Genomic DNA, 20859 nt, shown 5'->3' on the forward strand with positions numbered 1-20859 from the left:
TGCCCTCCAGGAAAAAACATATCCGATTTATTTATGAAGACTTCTTTATTTTGTTTTTCATTACATATATTATAATTTTTGTCTTATTGTCATTTTAATGTTTCTAAATGTTGACATGGACATACACACACATATACACTCACACAAAATATTCATGATCTGCAGTCCTAATGCGAAAAATCAGCAAAAATAAGAGACATTACTTATATAAGAGCCAACAAATGTCTGTCTAGCCAAGGCTATGGTTTTTCCTGTGGTCATGTATGGATGTGAGAGTTGGACTGTGAAGAAGGCTGAGCGCCAAAGAATTGATGCTTTTGAACTGTAGTGTTGGAGAAGACTCTTGAGAGTCCCTTGGACTGCAAGGAGATCCAATCAGTCCATTCTAGAGGAGATCAGTCCTGGGTGTTCATTGGAAGGACTGATGCTGAAGCTGAAACTCCAATACTTTGGCCACCTGATGCGAAGAGCTGACTCATTGGAAAAGACCCTAATGCTGGGAGGGATTGGGGGCAGGAGGAGAAGGGGACGACAGAGGATGAGATGGCTGGATGGCATCACCAACTCGATGGATATGAGTTTGGGTAAACTCCGGGAGTTGGTGATGGACAGGGAGGCCTGGCATGCTGCAGTCCATGGGGTCACAAGAGTTGGACACGACTGAGTGACTGAACTGAACTGAACTGAAGCCATTCTTTGGGAAACACAAACTATAGTAAGCAAAGCTTCTAAAGATACTGACAGCATTGTGACGTTTTTAAGGATTCTTAAACACATTAAGGTATTCTAGTATTTTCACTTTGTAAGAGGTGGTTTTCACCTCATCCAGTGCAGACTTACCTTATATCAGACAACCGCCATCTTTGTTGCAGACTTCTGTTAGCCCTTTACATCTTGCCCGCAATCTCTGTGGGCATAGACTCACCCTGAGGGCAAAGCTCAGGGTGCTACCAGTCCAGCCACTGGGCATCCTTTTCTCAGTCTGTATTCTGAAGCTTGATTTAAGTAAATGAAGTACTGAAATGAGTTCCAGGGATAAAATCTAATAGTCACATGGACACAATATGCAAAAGGATTTGAATTGGGGAAAGTTCTCGAGCTCTTCCAACTTTCTTCTTGTACAAACCCTTCCTATTTTAGCACAAGCCTGCGTCTTTTTGAGATTACATGGCCCTGACTTTTCCTTGAATCCAGGAAGCCCGTGTTTTTTTCTCTTATCGCTTCCTCTCGCTCAGACTTATCAGAGCAGGAGAGCCGCACTCTGCTTCCTGGCCGCCTTCCCATCCCTGCTGACCCTCCTGCATGGGTGTTGCTGAGATCTTTCCTGGAAAGAATCTGCACACTAAAACCCAAAGCTGGATGCTCTTGCACAGACACTGCTTTTTCAAATATGTAGAAGGCTCGAGTTGCCAGTGTGCTGTGAACCCGCCAGTGTCTGCTAACTATTTCCAGAACATTGGCTCGGTTGCCAGGTATTACCATTTTTTTTTCTCCCCTGGTGAAAATGCATTTAAAAGAAGGGTAATAAAAATATGGTTGCTTTAATAGGAACTTTATTGTATTCTTAGCACCAAGTTACCTGAAAGACATTAAAATAGACTCATTCTTTTAAAAGTTGCAACAGTAACATGGGTGCTTTTTTGGTCTATACTTTGCAGAAGTGAAATTTTTCTGTCAAACACCGGCTATTGCTGATATTGTAATCCTGGTCGATGGCTCATGGAGTATTGGAAGATTCAACTTCAGACTGGTTCGATCTTTTTTGGAAAACCTGGTTACAGCATTTGACGTGGGCTCCGAGAAGACACGAATTGGTGCATCTTTTTTTTTAAATTAACAGCATCGGCTCCTAGTGTGAAACCACCAGGAAGCTTCTTAAGAAATTTCAGATTCTCTACCAAATGTTTTTCAGAATTTTAGGTTTAACTATAGAAATGTTCCCAAAAGGGCAAGTTTGCATCAATAAATATTTATTTCTACTAAATAATGTGACAATGTCACTCAATTAATTATTGAACATATTTCAATTTTTCTGGAAAGCCAAAATCTTCTCTAACAATAATAATTATTTTATTATTAATAATAATTTAAAATAATAATTTAAAAGTTACTATTGGTTTAAGAATTTATCAGGTAAAAGTTTTCTTTTTATTTAAAAAGCAATTGAATCAAGTGAAATGTTTAATCAACAATTGGAAAAAGTTTTATTGTGTGAGATACTTTTGCCAAATTCTTGCTGTGATAAAAAACAACAAAAAAGTTGTAAATCTTTGAGAAATATATCCACTTTATTAGATAAAGTCTCCTAGTTTCACTTCTAAATAGCCCGTAAGGAAACTCTTTTCTTTGGGAATAAAAACAAAATACAAACACTATAGTGTATACAGAAGTCAAAATATAATGTCACACATGAAGCTTGTATGAGGTTGTATAAGCTGGTATCAATATTACCTCAATTAAAAAAATTAAATACATCTAGACCTTTTATCTACAAACATGATCAGACTTTTAAAAAATGCTAAGTTCCTGATTGGGTGCCTACTTCTAGATGTCTGGAAAATGTATACATTCCATCAGCCTCCAGGTATGCTGAAAATTCTTTAAATTGATGTCAGGAACTCACTTTGAAATTTCTCAGGGAGGCAGAGAAAAAAATGTTGCAAAATTTAGCCACCCCACCCCGCCTCAAAAAACACTGGGCCTTCATCATTCTAGTCTCTCGAATGGTCCACTGGGCCTTCGAGTAACCCTTCATTTCTGGGTGGGCTTTCTCGTCCTTCTTTTCCAGGCCTGGCTCAGTACAGTGGTGACCCCAGAATTGAATGGCACTTGAATGCCTTTAACACCAAAGACGAGGTGATCGACGCTGTCCGCAATCTACCATACAAGGGGGGAAATACTCTCACAGGTATGCTTTTGTTTAGTCCACGTTTTTGGCGGCATGTCTTGCCAAAGCAGAGTTGTATTACTTCATTTTGTCACTGTGTATGTCTTAGCATAGTATTTTTAAAGCAAGCTAGCCTTTAAAGTTTTAAATGGCTCTTGTCTCTAACTCACATTAGAAGTCGCATACAGAAACCTCATCCCTTTCGCTCTACAAATGTAACGTCCCAGGAAGGGCTTGGTTGAGCTGGAAGAGTACCCAGCAGTCCTTGACGCTGACAGCCTTAGGAGCCGTCTTAACCCTTTTCAATTCATTTTCCTTTCTTTCTGTACCCGTTTTCTCCTCCAGTCACCCTGTCAATTTAATAAAAACAAAATCCTACCTAAGTTTTAAAGGAAAATAATTTCTTTGTCCTTACTCTGCAGTCAATGGTTATCATGAAAATATTTATGGAGCTTTGGCTCACCAGCTTTTTTGATAAATGAGTCTAGTCAGTCTTTAGCATCTGCAGCTTTGACCAACCAGGGATCAGAAATGTGTGGGGAAAAAATTCCAGAAAGTTCCTAAAAGCAAAGCTTGAATTTATCACATGCTAGTAACTAGTGTTCTTGCCTGGAGAATCCCAGGGATGGGGGAGCCTGGTGGGCTGCCGTCTATGGGGTCAGGCTGAGTCGGACACAACTGAAGCGACTTAGCAGCAGCAGCAGCAGTAACTATTTACATAGCCATTTGTATTGTATTTGTTATTATAAATAATCTAGAGATGGCGCAGAGTATGCATGTAGGTTACATGCAGATACTACGTCATTTTACGTAAGGGACCTGGGCATCTGTGGGTTTGGGTGTTGTGGGGGGTCCTAGAACCAAGCCTTCTGTGGATACCAAGGAACTACTGTAATGTAAGAGCATTTATATTGCAATTATCCATGGCCCAACCCCAAGGGCTTGCCTCGTGTCTCAGCTGGTAAAGAATCTGCCTGCACTGCAGGAGACCTGGGTTCGATACCTGGGTTGGGAAGATCCCCTGGAGGAGGGAAAGGCTACTCACTCCAGTATTCTGGCCTGGAGAATTTGTGGACTGTACAGTCCATGGGGTCACAAAGAGTCAGACACAACTGAGCGACTTTCACTTTCAACCCAAGGCGTTATCACAGGTTTTAACCCTTACATGCTGTTTCCTTCTATAGACCCACAATGTGGATGCTCAGTTTAAACAATAGAGATGCTGTCATTGAATTTTAAATAAACCACTGAAATCCTGATCAGTACTTTGCCAGTTTGAGGCGTAGTCTAACAAGTTTTTTGTTAATACAACAAAACTGTATTAAGCATGAATTGCATAACATTATTCAGCATTTCTTATTTTTGAGGAGTGAAGAATGTCATACTCAAAAGTCAGGAGTTCAATTACCACTTTAGATCTCCCCTTCTACCCCCATAAAGCAGAGAATCTGTGGTTTCTTTAGATTACCATGAACAAAATGAAAAGTGTAGCCATAATATTTGGGACAGTTGCTCCTGTGAGGGTATTCTTGGTTCATTGTAAATTAGAGAGGTTTAGATTTTCTTTTCTTTTTTTTTACTTTTTATTGATTTGTTTTTTTGGCTGTGCCATGTGGCATGTAGGGTCTTAGTTCCCCAACCAGGGATCAAACTCACACCCCCTGCATTGGAAGTCTTAACCAAGGTGTAGATTTCTTGTGTGCAAACCTGTCAGCATTCATTGTCTAGGAATCCATTGTTCTTTATAAATACTAGTTTCTGAAATGATGCAGTATTCATAATTTTTATTACCTGTTTTGGTGGATTTTAGTGTTTCATCAGATTCGTTAAAAAATAGTTCATTGTAAAAATGAAGATAAAAGTTCACATCTAATAAAAGCTCTTCTTTCTCATCTTGTGATTACGTTTTGGAGAATTGAAAGCCTTTTTATTTGAAATGGTTGGCTTGTCTTTATTTTTCCTTGTTTTATCCTAGGTCTTGCTTTGAATTACATTTTTGAAAACAGTTTTAAACCGGAAGCGGGAGCAAGGACTGGAGTGTCCAAAATTGGCATTTTAATCACAGACGGAAAGTCCCAAGATGATATCATTCCACCATCCAGAAACCTTCGTGAATCTGGTGTAGAGCTGTTTGCCATAGGTACGTGTTAATTATGGTCTTGTTTCAACAATGGACATGGACACCCAACCATTAAAGCTGTATATAATGCAGTTCACTGAAAGCCAAGAGACCTGAGCGCTTTCCAGTCTTTTTTTAAACAAATGTATTGCGTTTAGTTGATCTACAAGCTTGTGTTAGTTTCTTGCGTAAAGTGAGTCAGTTACACACGTCATCTATCCACTGTCTTTTAGATTCTTTCCCCATGTAGCTTACTGCAGAGTGTTGAGTAGAGTTCCCTGTATACAGTAGGTCCTTGTTAGTTATCTATTGTATATGTGTATAGACGACTCTCCCGATTTATCCCTTCCCTCTCCACCCCATTGGGTCTACTCATAACCAGTCATGTGATCTGAGTCTGACTCCTCACATTAAAAATGGAAGTGGCGGAACTGAAGGATCTTACTGTGTGAGAATCTCTAGGCTGAGACACCACACATGAAGTGTTGTGAAAAGCATAAAGTGAAAAGGTTAGGTCCATAATTGTTAGCCTTTAATTAGTCAAGACTTTTCTCTTTCGAATCACTTAATAGCTCTCTCTTCTCTGATAGTGCAGAGAGAAAGCAATCAAAGAATTGAGGTCTTGTAGCTAAGAAAGCACAGAGTCGTAGATGTGCAGGATTATTTCTTTGAAAATAACCCTGCGTAGGTGTAGGTATATGGGAAGAATACACATGGCACATGTAGGATAATGCGTAATATTTAGCTGATGCAACTTTGCTCCTGATTAAATTGTTTACATTGTCTTTGGTGATAGGAAGGCCTTCTATTTAGTAGAGACTGAAAAGAAAAAAAAAGAAACAATTCCTCTGACTCATTTCTAGATTTGTCACTCAAAGTGTGGTTCATAGCATGTTTCATTGGAGAAGTATTTGCTTATTTGCTGGATGGCAGGCGTTGTGGTGGGTGATGGAGCATACAGATGAACAAGATAAATCCTTCCAAAACAAATTCCTTCCAAGTCATGATGGCCGTTTCCTCACTTTTCCATGCTCTTTACAACAGTGAAGCTGTTTTGTTTGGAGAGGTGAGAGAGAGAGGCATTTGGGGCTTATTGTCTCTAGAATATTCTTAAATGAATCCAGACTTGGTTTTAACTGAATGCTATGAAAACTATTATTGACATTAAGCTCATTGCTTCAGCATGCATGATGTTATTTTGTTATTGTAGACACAGATCCAACAGTGCATTTTAGAAGCTATTGTAGAAGTCTTTCAGTCAAGGAACATCAGGGAGATTTGATTTAATTTTTATTTTTAATTTTGCTGTACTTTTGTTCAACAACAATCCCTACAGAAGACTTACACTAACAGGGGATTAATTTATGTGTTTACTCTCCATTCTGTGGTCTCGTTAATAACGAATGGATGAGTTAAAGTGAACTCATCCAGTCGTGATTTGGAATTTTTCTCTCTTTTTCTCTGGGAATTACCTGGAAATCAGTAGTGTTCATTTTCTTATAACCTCCTAAAGCAAATCGTTCAGAAACAATTGACTCTTTGTTACTCAGTCTGTTGAAGCTGTCAGATAAATTAAATGGCACACGGCCAGGCATCTAAGAAGTAATTACCGTTGCCTCAGGTAATCTCTCTTCCTTGCTTCCCTCTTACCTCTTTTTAACATCCGTAGATAATTGCAGTGACAAGGATTTTTAAAGAAATGTTCCTTCTCCTGGAGAAGAGAAATCTACATTTACACTCATGAAACCCAACCTTGTGTCTTTTTCATTTTTTTAAAGAATTTTTAAAAATTTATTTTTTATCAATTGACTGTTTTATTTACTTATTTTAAATTTTGGGCAAACCCCGTGGAATATGGGTTCTTATTTCCCCGTCCAGGGATCAAACTCACATCCCTGGCACTGCAAAGCTGGAGGACTGCTGGGGAAGTCTCCCCCTTTTTCTAGATTCAACCGTGATATATGTCGTCTTCTGAGGTGCAGCTTGATAGGGTCATTAAGGGCATACGACTTTGGATCCAGATTGCCTGAGTGGAAGCCTTGCTGTGTATTTACTGGCTGTGTTTCCTCGAGCAAGTGAATTAACCTCTCATCAGCTCACTTATCTGTAAAATGGGAGAAACAGTGATGCCCAACTCACAGGACTGACTGTGAGGATTAAATGTGTCACTATGAGGAAAACACCGCCACGCCTGGGGCATGGGGAGCACACTTTAAGGTTAGCATCCACAGCTGTGACAGACCGAAAATTCCCTGAAGGACAAGGATTTTCTGTCTCGGTTTAAGTAAGCTAATGTTTATAGAAATTTAAGCCTGAGGTTCTGATAGTGTAGAGGACTGGTTTAATTCCTATTGCTTCTGCAACATTTATGAAAGACAGAAGTCAGTTTCATCAATACATCCTCCAAAACTCGGGTCTCCTGCATTGCAGGCAGATTCTTTACTGTCTGAGCCACCGTGGAAGCCCAAGATGGGCTGAAGAAAGTTAAGATTTAGTAATCTGGGGACTTCCTTGGGGGTGCAGTCGATAAGAATCCACCTGCCTGTGCAGGGGACACGGGTTTGATCCCCAGTCGGGGAAGATTCTGCATGCCCCAGAGCACTGAGCCCTGTGCTGCAAATACTGGAGCCCATGTGCCTAGGGCCTGGGCACCAAGTGGAGCCCTACCAGGAGAAGCCCGTGTACCAGATCGGGAGTGGGCTCCTCTGTCCACAACCAGAGAAGCCCGTGTACCAGCTCGAGCGTGGGCTCTGCTCTCCACGGCCAGAGAAAGGCGTGCAGCAACGGAGACCCAGTGCAGCCAAAAATAACTGACTGACTAAATAAGTAGAGCGGTGTGTCCGTGTCCAAATAAAGAAAAAAAGATTTAATCATTTAATCATTTGAAAGGGACTTCGAAGAAACAATCTGCCGGGAGACGTGCCTCTTGCGAGAAAAGGCGCGTTGGTCGGGGTGCGGACTGGCGGGTCGCAGCGTAGAGTACCGTCACTACGAGGCTCCCGGTGACCCTCCGACCCTCCCTGTCGTCCCCAACGCAGGGGTGAAAAACGCGGACGAGAAGGAGCTGCAGGAGATCGCCTCCGAGCCGGACAGCACGCACGTGTACAACGTGGCCGAGTTTGACCTGATGCACACGGTTGTGGAGAGCCTCACGAGGACCGTGTGCTCCAGGGTGGAGGAGCAGGACCGCGAGATCAAAGGTACGCGAGCCTCTGCCCGCCGGGCGTCCCTCGGGGGCGGAGAATGGCCTGTGGTCTCTTCATCCTGGCTTTCCGGCAGCGCTGTGTGCTTCCACGCTCCGGATCGGCAGAGTAGACAGGGGACATACGGGGCGGGGGGCGGCGGGGTTAGGGGGTGGGGGTGAGGTGAGGGGCGGGGGCGGGTACTTAAACCACTGGATAGTTGTTTCCATGCTGCTGCATGTAGGCCATCACGCTTCTTTGTTTTTAATTAAATGTTGGACTTTGAGATAATTAAACATCCACATGAAGTTGTAAGAAACGTATAAAGAGTGTGTGATGTCCTACTGGTTCTCTCAATGGTGACATATTGCAAAGCCGCAGTATGATGTCACAGGCAGGAAATTCACATTGGTCGAGTCAAGATACAGAATGTTCCTGTGGCAGGATCATTTCTACTGTCCTTCTCCAGCTGTATTCCCTCCCTGCCCCAGCCTCTTCCTAACCGCTGGCCAGCATGGGTCTGTTCTCCCTCTCTAAATGCTTGTCATTTTGGAAATGTTAAATAAATGGAATTACATAGTATGTGAACTTTTGGAATTGGTGTTTTTCACTCAGGATGATTTCCTGGAGGCTCATCCAAGCTGCTGCATGTCCATAGCTCTTGTTTTATTGCTGCATCACGTTTCATGTTATGGCTGCACCACAGTTTGCTTAACCATTCACACATCGAAAGACATCTGAATTCTTTCCATTTTTGGCTGTTACAGAAAAAAAAAAAAAAAGCAGCTATGAACATTCCTGTGTAGGTTCTTGTATGAACATAAGTTTTCATTTTTCTGGGATGATGCTCAGGAGTGCAACTGCTTCATCACATTACGTGTTCAGTGTAGTTTAGCCTAAGAGCCTGCCAGACTGTCCTCCGCCGTGGCTGCCGCGTTCAGCGTTCCCGCGAGCACCGCGTAAGTGACCCTGTTTCTATGCTCGTCACTAACGTTGCTGTTACGGTTTTTTATTTTGGCCATTCTGATCGGCATGGAGTGCAATCTCATTGTGGTTTTAATGTTCATTTCCCAAATGGCTAGTGAAGTTGAACATCTTTCCTATGCTTTTTTCCCTATTTTTAAGATTCAAATATTTTTAAAATTTCTTTACCACTTTGTGTTGGTTTCTACCACACAGCAGCGCAAGTCAGCCTCGACTGTGCTCTCACCTCCGCCCTGACCTCCCTCGCCTCCCCACCCTCCAGGCCTCCCAGGGCCCAGATAGGCTTCCGGTGCAGCGGCTCCTCACCTGCCCTGGTCTCCCCCCGGGTGTGTGCCAGGGCTCCAGGTGCTGCAGCTCCTCACCTGACCTGGTCTCACCCCAGGTGTGTGCTGAGGCTCCTGGTGCAGCAGCAGCTCCTCACCTGCCCTGGTCTCCCCCCGAGTGTGTGCTGGGGCCACTGCTCTCTCCAGTCGTCCCAGCCTCTCCCTTGCCCACTGTGTCCACAGATCCGTTCTCCACCTCTGTGTCTCCATTCCATCCCCGCAGATAGGCTCATCAGTATTGTTCTGGATCCTGTGTGCGTGTGTTAACGCATATTTCGTGTGCTATTTTGCCTCTGTATATCCTGAAATGTCTGTTCATATCTTTTGCCCACTTTCTAATTGGACTCATTTTGGGGGTGTGTTTTTTTGTGTTAGCTTTTAACTTTTGAGATTTGAGAATTCTTTATTTTCTAGATAATGATCCGTTGTTAGATATGTGTAGATATGTGGTTTGATAACAATAAGTGTGTTAGTCGCTCATTCATGTCCGACTCTTTGCGACCCTGTGGCCTGTAGCCCTCCAGGCTCCCTGTCCCTGGGGTTCTCCAGGCAGGAATGCTGGAGGGGGCAGCCATTCCCTTCTCCAGGAGATGTTCCTGACTCATGGATCGAACCCAGGTCTCCTGCCTAGCAGGCAGATTCTTTACTGTCTGAGGCACCAGGGAAGCTGATAGTCCATTCTTAGACAGGTGGTTTGTTAATATTTTCTGCCAATTTGTAGCTTACCTTTTCATCTTTTTAACAAGGTCATTTGCTGAACAAAAGCTTTTAATTTTGATGAGGTCCAGTTTATCAATTTTTCATTTTGGGATTAGTGCTTTTGGTGTCAAGTCTAAGAACTCTTTACCTGACCTTAAATCCCAAAGAGTTTCCTTTTTATTATTTTTTCAGAAAGTTTTATATTTCACATTTAAAGTTAATTCTTTGTAAAGGATTTGAAGTTTAGTTTAAGGTTCTAACACTACTTGCTAAAAAGGCTGCATTTCTGCCGCTGAATTAATTACCTTGTGGCTTTGTCAGGTATCGGTTGGGCAGATTCGCATGTGTCTAAATTTGGGTTCTTTATGGTTCCATTTATGTGTCTAACCCTTTTCCAGGATCATACAGTCTTGATTTACTGTGGCTACATAATAAGTCTTGAGATTGAATAGACTGAGTTCTCTCATTTGATTATCCTTTTACAAAATTGTTTTTGCTACTATGCTTCCTTATATTCCATATAAATATTATAGTAATATTTATATAATATACTATATAATTTATACTATAATCTAATATAAATATTAGAATAATTTTTATTCTACAAAATATCTTATTGGGACTTTGATGGAAAGTGCATTAAATCAATTCTCAATTATCAAATACCAACTTGGGAAGAACTGACCTCTTTAATCTGTTGATTCGTTTAGTCCACAAACATGTCAAATCCTTTCACTTGTTTAGATATCCTTTGAGTTCCATCAGCATTTTGTAGTTTTCAGGATATAATTTCTGTACAGATTGTTCCGCTGACTTTTAGTATTTTATTTTGAGAAAGTTTAGTTGTATTTTTAATGTTGGTGGTGTTCACATTTTTATTGCTAGCGTGTGCAGATCTATTTATGTTTTGGTATGCATGTATCCGATAACTTTGTTAGGTCTCTTCTGACACCAGCCTGGAGCGAAAGGGGAGGGTGCCTGGATGCTAGCGCATGGGGTTGGAAGTCCAGCTCTTCTAGTGGTCTCTGTGGATAGCACATGCAGGGTGAGATGGGGGGTTTGTCACTGTCTGTAAGGGACAGTTATCTCCTCCCTCTTTGATCTTTCCCCCATCACCCCGGCTGTGTGATGGGATCAGAGTAAACGTAGGCCCCAGTTACAGTCAGGAAGGGTGGGGTCTTGCTTCCACTTGACCTGGGTTGGCACGGGTGGGATGGGGCCACAGTGGGTGTTTTTCTAGACTAGAGCTGTTGTTGCCTAAAAGCTTTTTGTCTTGGCGGGCTGCTCCTTTCCTGGTCCTTTGCCTAGAGAGAGCAGGCTTCGGTGGATTGTTTTTGTCTGTATTTGTCTGTGTTTCTAGGTGGCTGGATTCCTTAGCTCTGTGTTTGAGATACAGGAGGCGAAAGGCACCTCGGGAAACACCACTGCACCATTCTGTGGGTCCCACGGCCCCTTGCCCATCCACCATCTCCTTCTCAGGAACTTAGGCTTGACTTACAGTTCCCAGAAATGTGAGCTGCACTCGGCGGGGATTGTAGGAAGGAGCCCTGCGCTCTGTCTTCTGGGAGCTCGGCCATCACAGGTCTTGACCCTTGTTCCCTGTGATATCCGTGGGCTGCAGGGTGCATCTGACTCCCAGGGGTGCAATCTGAGCAGGAGACATCCAGACCCTTCTCTGAGAGTCTGGCCCTGCTCCCGCCTGTGCTGTGTCCAGGGCGGGATGACTCAGGCGGCCTGCGCTTCTGTCTCTCTTTCATCATCCCTCTTGCCCTGGACCGGGACTCTTCAGACTAGGCTGAGCAGCCAAGTAGTGGTTCCCTGGGCAAACTTCTCTGAGGCACTTAGCGACACCATTTTTGTCGTTGCTGTTCAGTCACTCAGTCGTGTCCAGCTCTTTTGCGACCCCATGGGCTATAGCCCAGAGGCTCCTCTGTCCATGGGATTCCCCAGACGAGAATACGGGGATGAGTTGCTATTTCCTTCTCCAGCGGATCTTCCTGACCCAGGGATCAAACCTGCATCTCCTGCATTGGCAGAAGGATTCTTTACCACTGAGCAACCAAGGAAGCCCGAGACTGTTTTAGAGCCTAAATTTTCCCACAAAAAATCTCTACATGTGGTTGCTTGTAAGGCGTGCTTAATAAAGTACTTGATCGTAGTTATTGTTTAATAACTATGTTTCTCCCCATTATTATGACTGCTAAAGTCCCTTTAAATAAGTGCCCCTAGCAGATAAGAAATCCTAAATTTCCAGGACTTTGAACTTTACGGGTCCCAAATCTTTTTCAGACCCACTGTTATAACATGTATATAACACTCAAAGTGCTTACAAAATGTGTAGCTCATAGTGGACATTCAGAATATGTTAGTTGCTTTTCCTTCTCTTTTTACTTTAGAATGTTGGCCATTTGTTGAGTTGAAGTCTTCAGTAGAGAGAATAAATCCTCTACTGCTCAAAACACAAGCTCTTGTGTCAAGAAGGTTACATATAAATCTCAGCTCTGATACTTACCAATTGTGAGACTTGGGCAAGTTATCTAACATCATTCTGACTTGGTTTTCTCACCTGAAAAATGGGAACAATAATAGCATTTACTGAGAACTAAATGAGGGAAGACTTCTGAAGATATCAGAAGCGTATCTTTAGATACACAATTCAATGTTGTGTTTTTTTTGTTGTTGTTCTTGTTTTTTGCTATTCGACAGCAGTGTCTTTAAGAAAGTTCCTTAGAGTCAAGGACTATGTCTTATTTAAATTACTTAGAGCCTAGCATAGTGATTGATGCCGAATAGGCGCTTAAATGTTTCAATGAAGAAATGTAGTCCAGGCAGGCCTTGTTTTATTGTGCTTCTCCTTGTTGCACTTTGCAGGTATGTATTAAAAAATACATCCAAAAAATTTCAAAACATTGGAAGTTTGTGGCAACCTTCTGTTGAGCAAGCCTGTTGGTGCCATTTTCCCAAAAGCGGTATTTTTAAATTAAGTGTGTTGTTTTTTAGACGTAATGCTAGCTTCCCAGGGGGCACTAGTGGTAGAGAAGCAGTCTGCCAGTGCAGGAGAGGTCAGAGTCGAGGGTTCGATCCCTGGGTAGGGAAGATCCCCTGGAGGAGGGCGTGGCAACCCACTCTGGTATTCTTGCCTGGAGAATCCCATGGACAGAGGAGCCTGGTGGGCTACAGGTCATCGGATTGCAAAGAGTTGGACACAACTGAAGCAACTTAGCGTGTATGCATACGAAGAGTAAACCTAAGTTTTTTATGTATTGGGAAATAAAAAAATTGTGTGACTTGCTTTCTTACAGTGGCCTGGAACTGAACCCACAGTATCTCTGAGGTATGCCTGTAATGAATTAAAGCCCAAAGCCTAAAGTGAAGTCGCTCAGTCGTGTCCAGCTCTTTGCAACCCCATGGACTGTAGCCTGCCAGGCTCTGCCATCCATGGGATTTCTCAGGCAAAAATACTGGAGTGGGTTGCCGTTTCCTTCTGCAGGGGATCTTCCTGACCCAGGGATTGAACCCGGGTTCCCGGCTTTGCAGGCAGACTCTCTACCAGCTGAGCCCCCAGTACTGAATTAATTTACTAGAGATGAAAATCTTGGAAGCAGCATAAACAATCATTTCTTACTAGTGGAGTTTCTTAGGTTCATAAAATTTAACTTTGGGAAAAAGGTTCATTTTCTGTGTTTTTTGATTTAGCCTCAGCCCTTGCCACCGTGGGGCCGCCTACAGAACTGATGACTTCTGAAGTCACTGCCAGGAGCTTTATGGTTAACTGGACTCATGCCCCCGGAAAAGTGGAAAAATACAGAATCGTGTATTACCCTACCAGGGGTGGCAAACCAGAGGAGGTAAGAAGGAGACAGCATTTTCAAGCCATGTATTCTGAGGCTCTCAGGTTTTGTACAGTAGTCAAGATAAGGCAGAAGTGGATATATAAGCAGATTATTCTGTCACAAGCATTTACAGTTGTTGGACTGAATCCATTTCCATGTGTCCAGGTTTTCTTCTGTCTCAAGCTTATGGTATTTACATCTTCTCCTCTTATTTCCATCAAAGAACCTGCAGAACTGGTCATGTATCCATTTCTAACACAACTTACACTGACTTAGTTTTTTTTGTATTTTAAGAAATGAAGGAGTTCGAAGGCAAAGAGAATCAGTCGTTCATTATCTGGCTAGAGCCCCCTTTGCGATTGATGTTTTCTTTCTACTTTGGGAGTGGTCTGAACTTTCTGCCTTAAGGAAGTCTGTGTGTTCCACATAATGTGGTCACGTAATCCTTCAAGGTTTGGGATTTTCTGGATGTTTGTGGAAATCAGTGCAAATGAGAAGCATCATGAAGTGTCTGTGATGGCCCTTCTCACGAGTTGCCATCACAAGAGAGACCATCTATTGCCAGATGACTGAATGGTTCCCATTTCCTAATCTGTGATATACAAATTCACAGGAAATATGACAAGATGTGATGAAATCTCCCTGTCTCTTTTTTTGACGTTCTCATCTTTTGTTGTTCTAACCTCTGATTGGCCTCAGCGTGTTTCAGTTTTCTTCTGCATTATGGCAGGACTTATGACCTTTAAAGTGTTAGATTCTAGAGATTATGTCATCCAGACTAAGAAAAAAAAACAAACCACAGTGCTTCCAATAGCTCTATCTTTTTCATGACGAATAACCCTCTTATACGCTTCCCAAGACCCCAGGGGAAATATCACATGTCACCTGTTACTAAGTGGGTGTGATTAGGATAGCAGTTAGGTTAGGAATGACACGGTTTTCATTAGGTGTGACCCAGGGAGGGACTCTTGGACATTTTCCATGGAAGGTGAGTCCCATGATGTGAGAATTCAAGGACAACTGACTGCCATGTGGAGAAGGACATGGTGCAGATAAGAACATGTTTAATGAAAAGTTTTTGCTGGAAGTATTTTTGTTTTTTGACTTTCAGTTTGCATTTGAGAAATTCCATTTTCTCATTCCTCGAACTCCTCTTTAAACAGGTGGTGGTGGATGGACGCGTATCTTCCACGGTGCTGAGAAACTTGATGTCTTTAACGGAATATCAGATAGCAGTCTTTGCCATATATGCTCACACGGCTAGTGAAGGCCTCCGGGGAACCGAAACCACACGTGTGTACTGAATTCTGCCCTCTTCTGATTGGCATAGCATTGTTCAGGCGGCCCGGCTGTGCTCGCAGTTTGCAGGTGCCATATGTTGGGAGGGACATTATAGAACTCCGGTGCGTTTAGGAGAGAGAAACCTTAGTGATGAAGGGTGCAAAATACATGTATTCATGTAATAGACAAATATCTAGTGAGTGCCTATTATAAACCAAGCACCGGGCTTCGGTGTATCAGTAGGAGTAGAGAAGAAGCTCTGCAGCTCTCCTGCCCAGCAGAAGACTGGGGAAATATGTTACATCTGTTTTCATTAGGAATATCACTGTAATTAAAACTTATGAATACTAGTCAGTCGTTTCTTACCTGGGAAAGACCATGATCACAGACACATACACACATGCACACACATTCAGAGAATCCTGGGAAAAGATAACCTTGAGAAACTTGATCGCACACTCATTTAGTTATTTCAAACACTGAGTTCCTAGTACATGCCCGTCAGGATGCAGACCTGGTCTGCCTCTGGTAGAACGATAGCAATGTAAACAACTCCAGTAACAAGGTACCAGGCACTGTGACAACCACGTTCCACGTCCAGCACATTATTGGATTTATTCCTGAAAACAATTAGTAAGACAGATTTTAACACTCCTACTTTTTTAAAATTTTTGTATTGGAGTTCAGCCAGTTAACAATGTTGTGATAGCTTCTGGTGGATAGCACAGGGACTCACCACACATACACATGTATCCTGGTTGGTGGTGGTTTTAGTCGCTAAGTTGTGCCCAACTCTTTGCAACCCCATGAACTGTAGCCCGCCGGCTCCTCTGTCCTTGGGGTTTCCCAAGCTAGAACTGGAGTGGGTTGTCATTTCCTTCTCCAGGGGCTCTTCTCAACCCACACATGTATCCATCACCCCCTCAAACTTCCCTCCCATCCAGGCTGCCCTGAGCATTGTAATACTCTTGCTTTGCAGAAATACTTTTGCAGCAATTTCTGCCCTTGAGGAGGTTTTAGTCTAGCAAGGGAGAAAATGCAGACCAAGAACATGCAAACCAACTTGTGCAGTGAAGTGCAGCAGGCATGCCGGTGGGAGCGCGGCAGGGAACTGCGCCTGTGAGCAAAGTCCCGGGTTTGACATTGTGCTGGGAAATCTAGCAGGACCTGCAGTCTAGTTGTAAACAATGTTTCATAGTTATTACTGTCATCTTTTAAGCTGGGAACTTGCAGTTTATCCTTAGTCCCTTTCTCCCTAATTCTCCACTATGGCCAGTCTTATTTCTTGATTCTTCTGTTTGTCTCAAGCCCTGTTGTTCCCGACAATCATGTCTCCTCACTCTCTCTGATTGAGTGAGTGTTGAAGAGTGTTTATTTATTCGTGTATCTGTCCAGCCACCTATTCTGTCCTTTAGGAAGTGACCCAACAGCTAGTGTTGGTGGCTGCTGCAGGTCAGACCCTGTGCTTGGGAATGGGCGTAAAACGGTGGTCAGCAGAGTCTCCCTGCTCTTGACTGGCTCCCAGAGAAATGTGACCATCACTCTAATAAGACATAAGAAACTAAAAAATGTCACTTCTGCTTTTAAACATTCATTGTCTTTACCTTTCCCCAAAGGGCTTATATGGCTATGTGAACAGATTCAAGGATAATGTTGTCATAGTTTCAGGAGGACAGCAAAGGGGCTTGGCGGTGCATACAATGTATCCATTCGCGTAGACTGCCCTCCTGTCCAGGCTCGGATAACACTGAGCGGCTTTCCCTGTGCTGTGCAGGAGGTCCTCATCGGTTATCCTTTTTAAATATAACTGTGTGTACATGTCCATCCCACACTCCCTGACTGCCCTTCCCCTGTCCTTCCCCACTGGTAACCATAAGTTTGTTCTCCAACTCTGTGAACCTTAGAGTCCATATATAAGGGATATCATATGATTAAAAAACCCATCACTTTTACAGCCTGAGCTATAGAGACTTTGAAGTAAGAAAACACACTGATAAACGGCTGACTGTTAACAAATCTCCTCTTGCAGTTTCTTTACCTATAGCTTCCGACCTTGAACTGTACGACGTGACTGAGAACAGTCTGAGGGCGAGATGGAACCCCGTGCCCGGAGCGTCCGGGTACCTGATCCTCTATGCTCCCCTCACGGAGGGCCTGGCCGGGGATGAAAAAGAGGTAACTGCCTGCTGCCTGCTAGAGTCCTAGAATCTTTGGCTTCCTTAGCATTGTTTCTTTTTTTTTAATATAAAAATGTAATGTATACAATTTAGAAAAGTCACGTTAGCCAAAGAAAATAATCACTTGTAAGCCCACCACCTAGAGGTAACCATTGTTAACATTTAGTTAATAGTCTTTTTCAACGCATTTTTAACACAACCAATGGGAATGGTTTTGTAGTTTTCCTTGTAATTTTCCTTTTGCTTGTTTCTGTACCATTAAATCATATTTTATATAGTCAAAGACTCTGATGCTGGGAGGGATTAGGGGCAGGAAGAAAAGGGGACGACAGAGGATGAGATGGCTGGATGGCATCACCGACTCAATGGACGTGAGTTTGAGTGAACTCTGGGAGATGGTGATGGACAGGGAGGCCTGGCATGCTGTGATTCATGGGGTCGCAAAGAGTAGGACACGACTGAGGGACTGAACTGAACTGAAACAACTTCTTACTATCCCATCGTTGGTTTGTACCAGTTCATGTTTAATTAATCTCCTGTTAATTAGGACATTTAGATAATTTGCTATATAAAAGAATTCCCTGGTGGTCCAGTGGTTAGACTTGTGCTTTTACTTCCAGGGTCCAGGTTCAAACCCTGGTTGGGAGATCCTACAAGCCAGGCCAAAAAAAAAAGATAATTTGCTATATAAATATACTTTTGGGACTACTTTTAGCATGTAACTTTGCATGGTCATCTGATTATTTCCCTAGGATAAATTTCTAAAAGTGAAATTTCTTTTTGAGAAGACTATGCAAGTTATTAAGGCTTATAAATTTTATATAATTTGTATTGCTCTATGCAGTTCACAAATGATTGTGATAGCTTTATGTACACTGACTTTGAAAACTTTGTTTTACTAATTTGAGATATTATAGAGAAACATCGGTTTCCCAGTGACTCAGTGATAAAGAATCCGCCTGCCCGTGCAGGAGATGAGGGTTCACTCCCTGGGTGGGGAAGATCCCTTAGAGAAGGACATGACAACCCACGCTGGTGTTCTTGCCTGAAGAATCCCATGGACGGAGGAGCCTGGCAGGCTACAGTCCGTGGGGCGGCGACAGAGTTGGACGTGACTTAGCGACTAAACAATAGAGAAATATATCTCAGGGATGTAGCTTTTTTGCATTTCTTCCATTTTTAACGATGACTCTTTGACCTTTGAATGATAGCTTTTAGTCCTCATTTTTAACTTACAGGGAACAGTCACTACAGTATAGCTATTCAAGGAAGAGAGGGGAGACGGCCGTGAGCTGGAGTGCTGACGGGGCAGGTGGCGTGTATCTGCCAGCGAGTGCAGAACTCGGTTCTCTAACGTCCTCTGAAACCTGCCTCTGGTGACAGAATCCTTTAGGGCCAGGAACATGGTGATTCTAGCATCTAGAACAGAGTATGGGTGACTGTATTCTTCCATTTCTGAGTCTTAGACAGTTTTTGCCCACTTAATTTTTTGATCTGAATTTTTTTGGTGGAAGGGAAACTCAAAAATGGTGCTAAAAAGACACACAACTTCACCAGGAAAGAAAACAATTAAAAAGAGGACTTAGCAGTGCACATTCAGCACACTGCTGTTACTGCCGTGCTTAGTGGCTCAGTCGTGTCCGACTCTTGGCGCCCTCGTGACTGTACCCGCCAGGCTCCTCCGTCCGTGGGGATTTAGCCGAGCTTCTCTTTTCGCTTGTGTTGGGTCTTCACGGCTGCGGGGGCCGCTCTCCGGTGGCGCTGCGCGGGCTCCTCTTGTGGAGGTTCCTGTCGTGGAGCAGGGCTCTCGGCGTTCAGCCTGCCGTCGTTGCGGCGCACCGGCTCCCGAGCCCACGGGCCGTCGTCGTGGCGCGCGGGGTCCCGAGCACGGTTCAGGCGTTGCGGCGCTCAAGCTTAGTCGCCTTGCGGCACGTGCTGTCCTCCTGGATCGGGGCTCTAACTTTCCCTCTGAAGCACCAGCGAGGCCCTCGCCAGTTTTAAGTCTGATAATGCTACTATACGTGAGCGTGTGGGGACACAGAATCACTCGTCTAAACTGGTATGTCAATTGGTACAGCTGCCTTGGAGACTAATCTTAAATATTTCATCAAGCTAGACATACACACTCTTTAAGGTATATACTATAGAGTAACGTCCTTCAAGACTTGTCAAGGCAGGCACTTGGTCAGAACAAAATATTGCAAGCAACTGCCATGTTCATTGACAGCATGGAAAATAACTGCATATTTTTAGAAAAGAATCTCATAAGGGAATTAAATAATGTCAACTCTGTCCCTGTGTTTCAATATGGATAAATCTTGAAACCAAATATTGCCAGAGAAAAAAATTCCAAAAATGTCACGTTGAATGGTCCATTTATGCACATCATTAAACATACAGAAACGTCTATTTTTTTTTTTTATTACTTCTCACCTATGTAGAAGTAAAGAAAAACGTATCAGTGAGATGCACTTCAACATTAGGGCAGAGGTGGTGAACAGAAAGAATGAGAAAGAGTTTGTTTTATGTGACTGTAGTTCTTGTTAAAATAAGATCTGAAGTCAATATGACAAAATGTTGATATTTATTAAATTTGAATGATGGATGCATCAGGGTTTATTATGTTATTTTCTCCACCTTTATGTTATATACACTGAGATATTTTTTAATTAAAGTTTTTAATTTGACCCTACCACTGGCAATTGTGTGAGAGGGGACAGTCTGTGGAGTTATTTTTCTTCTTTCCAAAGCGGAAATAAAACCATCCTTGTCACACAGTTGTCACACAACTGAGAATGTTGGCTTATTTGACTGACCCCCAGAGTTAGACATCTGTGGAGTCGCACAGAGTCGGACACGGCTGAAGCGACGCAGCAGCAGCAGCAGCAGCAGCAGCAGCAGGGTTAGAAATATCATCCCCCAAATCAAAAAGCGAATTGCTGATTTGGGCATCCAGTGGGTTGATCTCTTTGGACTCCTGGGAGGGGCTTGCTGTCCAGGTGGACAGGCCCTCTGAATGGGGGCCTCAGTACTGGTCCAGTTTAATGGGACTTGAAGCAAAAATTGGGCCTCCAGTCAGGACTGGCGAGAATGCAGCCAGCGGTGAAGGATGCCCACTTGGCGTCCAGCTCCCAACAGACCGGCCTGGACCTTACCCTCTTCCTAGAGGACGTTTCTGACTCGTCTCCACCCACGCTCGTCTGGGGACCAAATATCTGACACTGTTATTCTGGCTGCAGCTGCCACTTGTCCAGATGTAAGGAGTTATCCGACAAGAGCACGCACAGTACATGCAGCTTCGTATGGCTTCACAGCATCTGTTTCTAATACAAAATAGCACGAGGCCATGAAAAAAAGGATGACTTGAAACCTGT

General features: G+C 43.2%; 1 protein-coding gene across 10 annotated transcripts in view; it reads left to right on the plus strand.

The window, feature by feature from the left end:
- The window catches only part of COL14A1 (collagen type XIV alpha 1 chain), a 232915-nt gene that overhangs the window by 56400 nt on the left and 155656 nt on the right, over positions 1 to 20859 (plus strand). For all 10 annotated transcript variants that reach the window (XR_003038138.2, XR_001501879.2, XR_003038139.2 and 7 more), the window contains exons 6-12: positions 1659 to 1814; positions 2789 to 2908; positions 4863 to 5027; positions 8045 to 8206; positions 13891 to 14042; positions 15191 to 15320; positions 17338 to 17483. Coding sequence is in view for 6 of the 10 variants with exons in the window: in XM_059874511.1 (XP_059730494.1) it covers positions 1659 to 1814; positions 2789 to 2908; positions 4863 to 5027; positions 8045 to 8206; positions 13891 to 14042; positions 15191 to 15320; positions 17338 to 17483 (1031 nt within the window). In the remaining 4 variants the exon portion in view is untranslated. The remainder of the gene's footprint in view (positions 1 to 1658; positions 1815 to 2788; positions 2909 to 4862; positions 5028 to 8044; positions 8207 to 13890; positions 14043 to 15190; positions 15321 to 17337; positions 17484 to 20859) is intronic.

Source organism: Bos taurus, chromosome 14 (assembly GCF_002263795.3).
Source record: "Bos taurus isolate L1 Dominette 01449 registration number 42190680 breed Hereford chromosome 14, ARS-UCD2.0, whole genome shotgun sequence".
Classification (NCBI taxonomy): Eukaryota; Metazoa; Chordata; class Mammalia; order Artiodactyla; family Bovidae; genus Bos; species Bos taurus.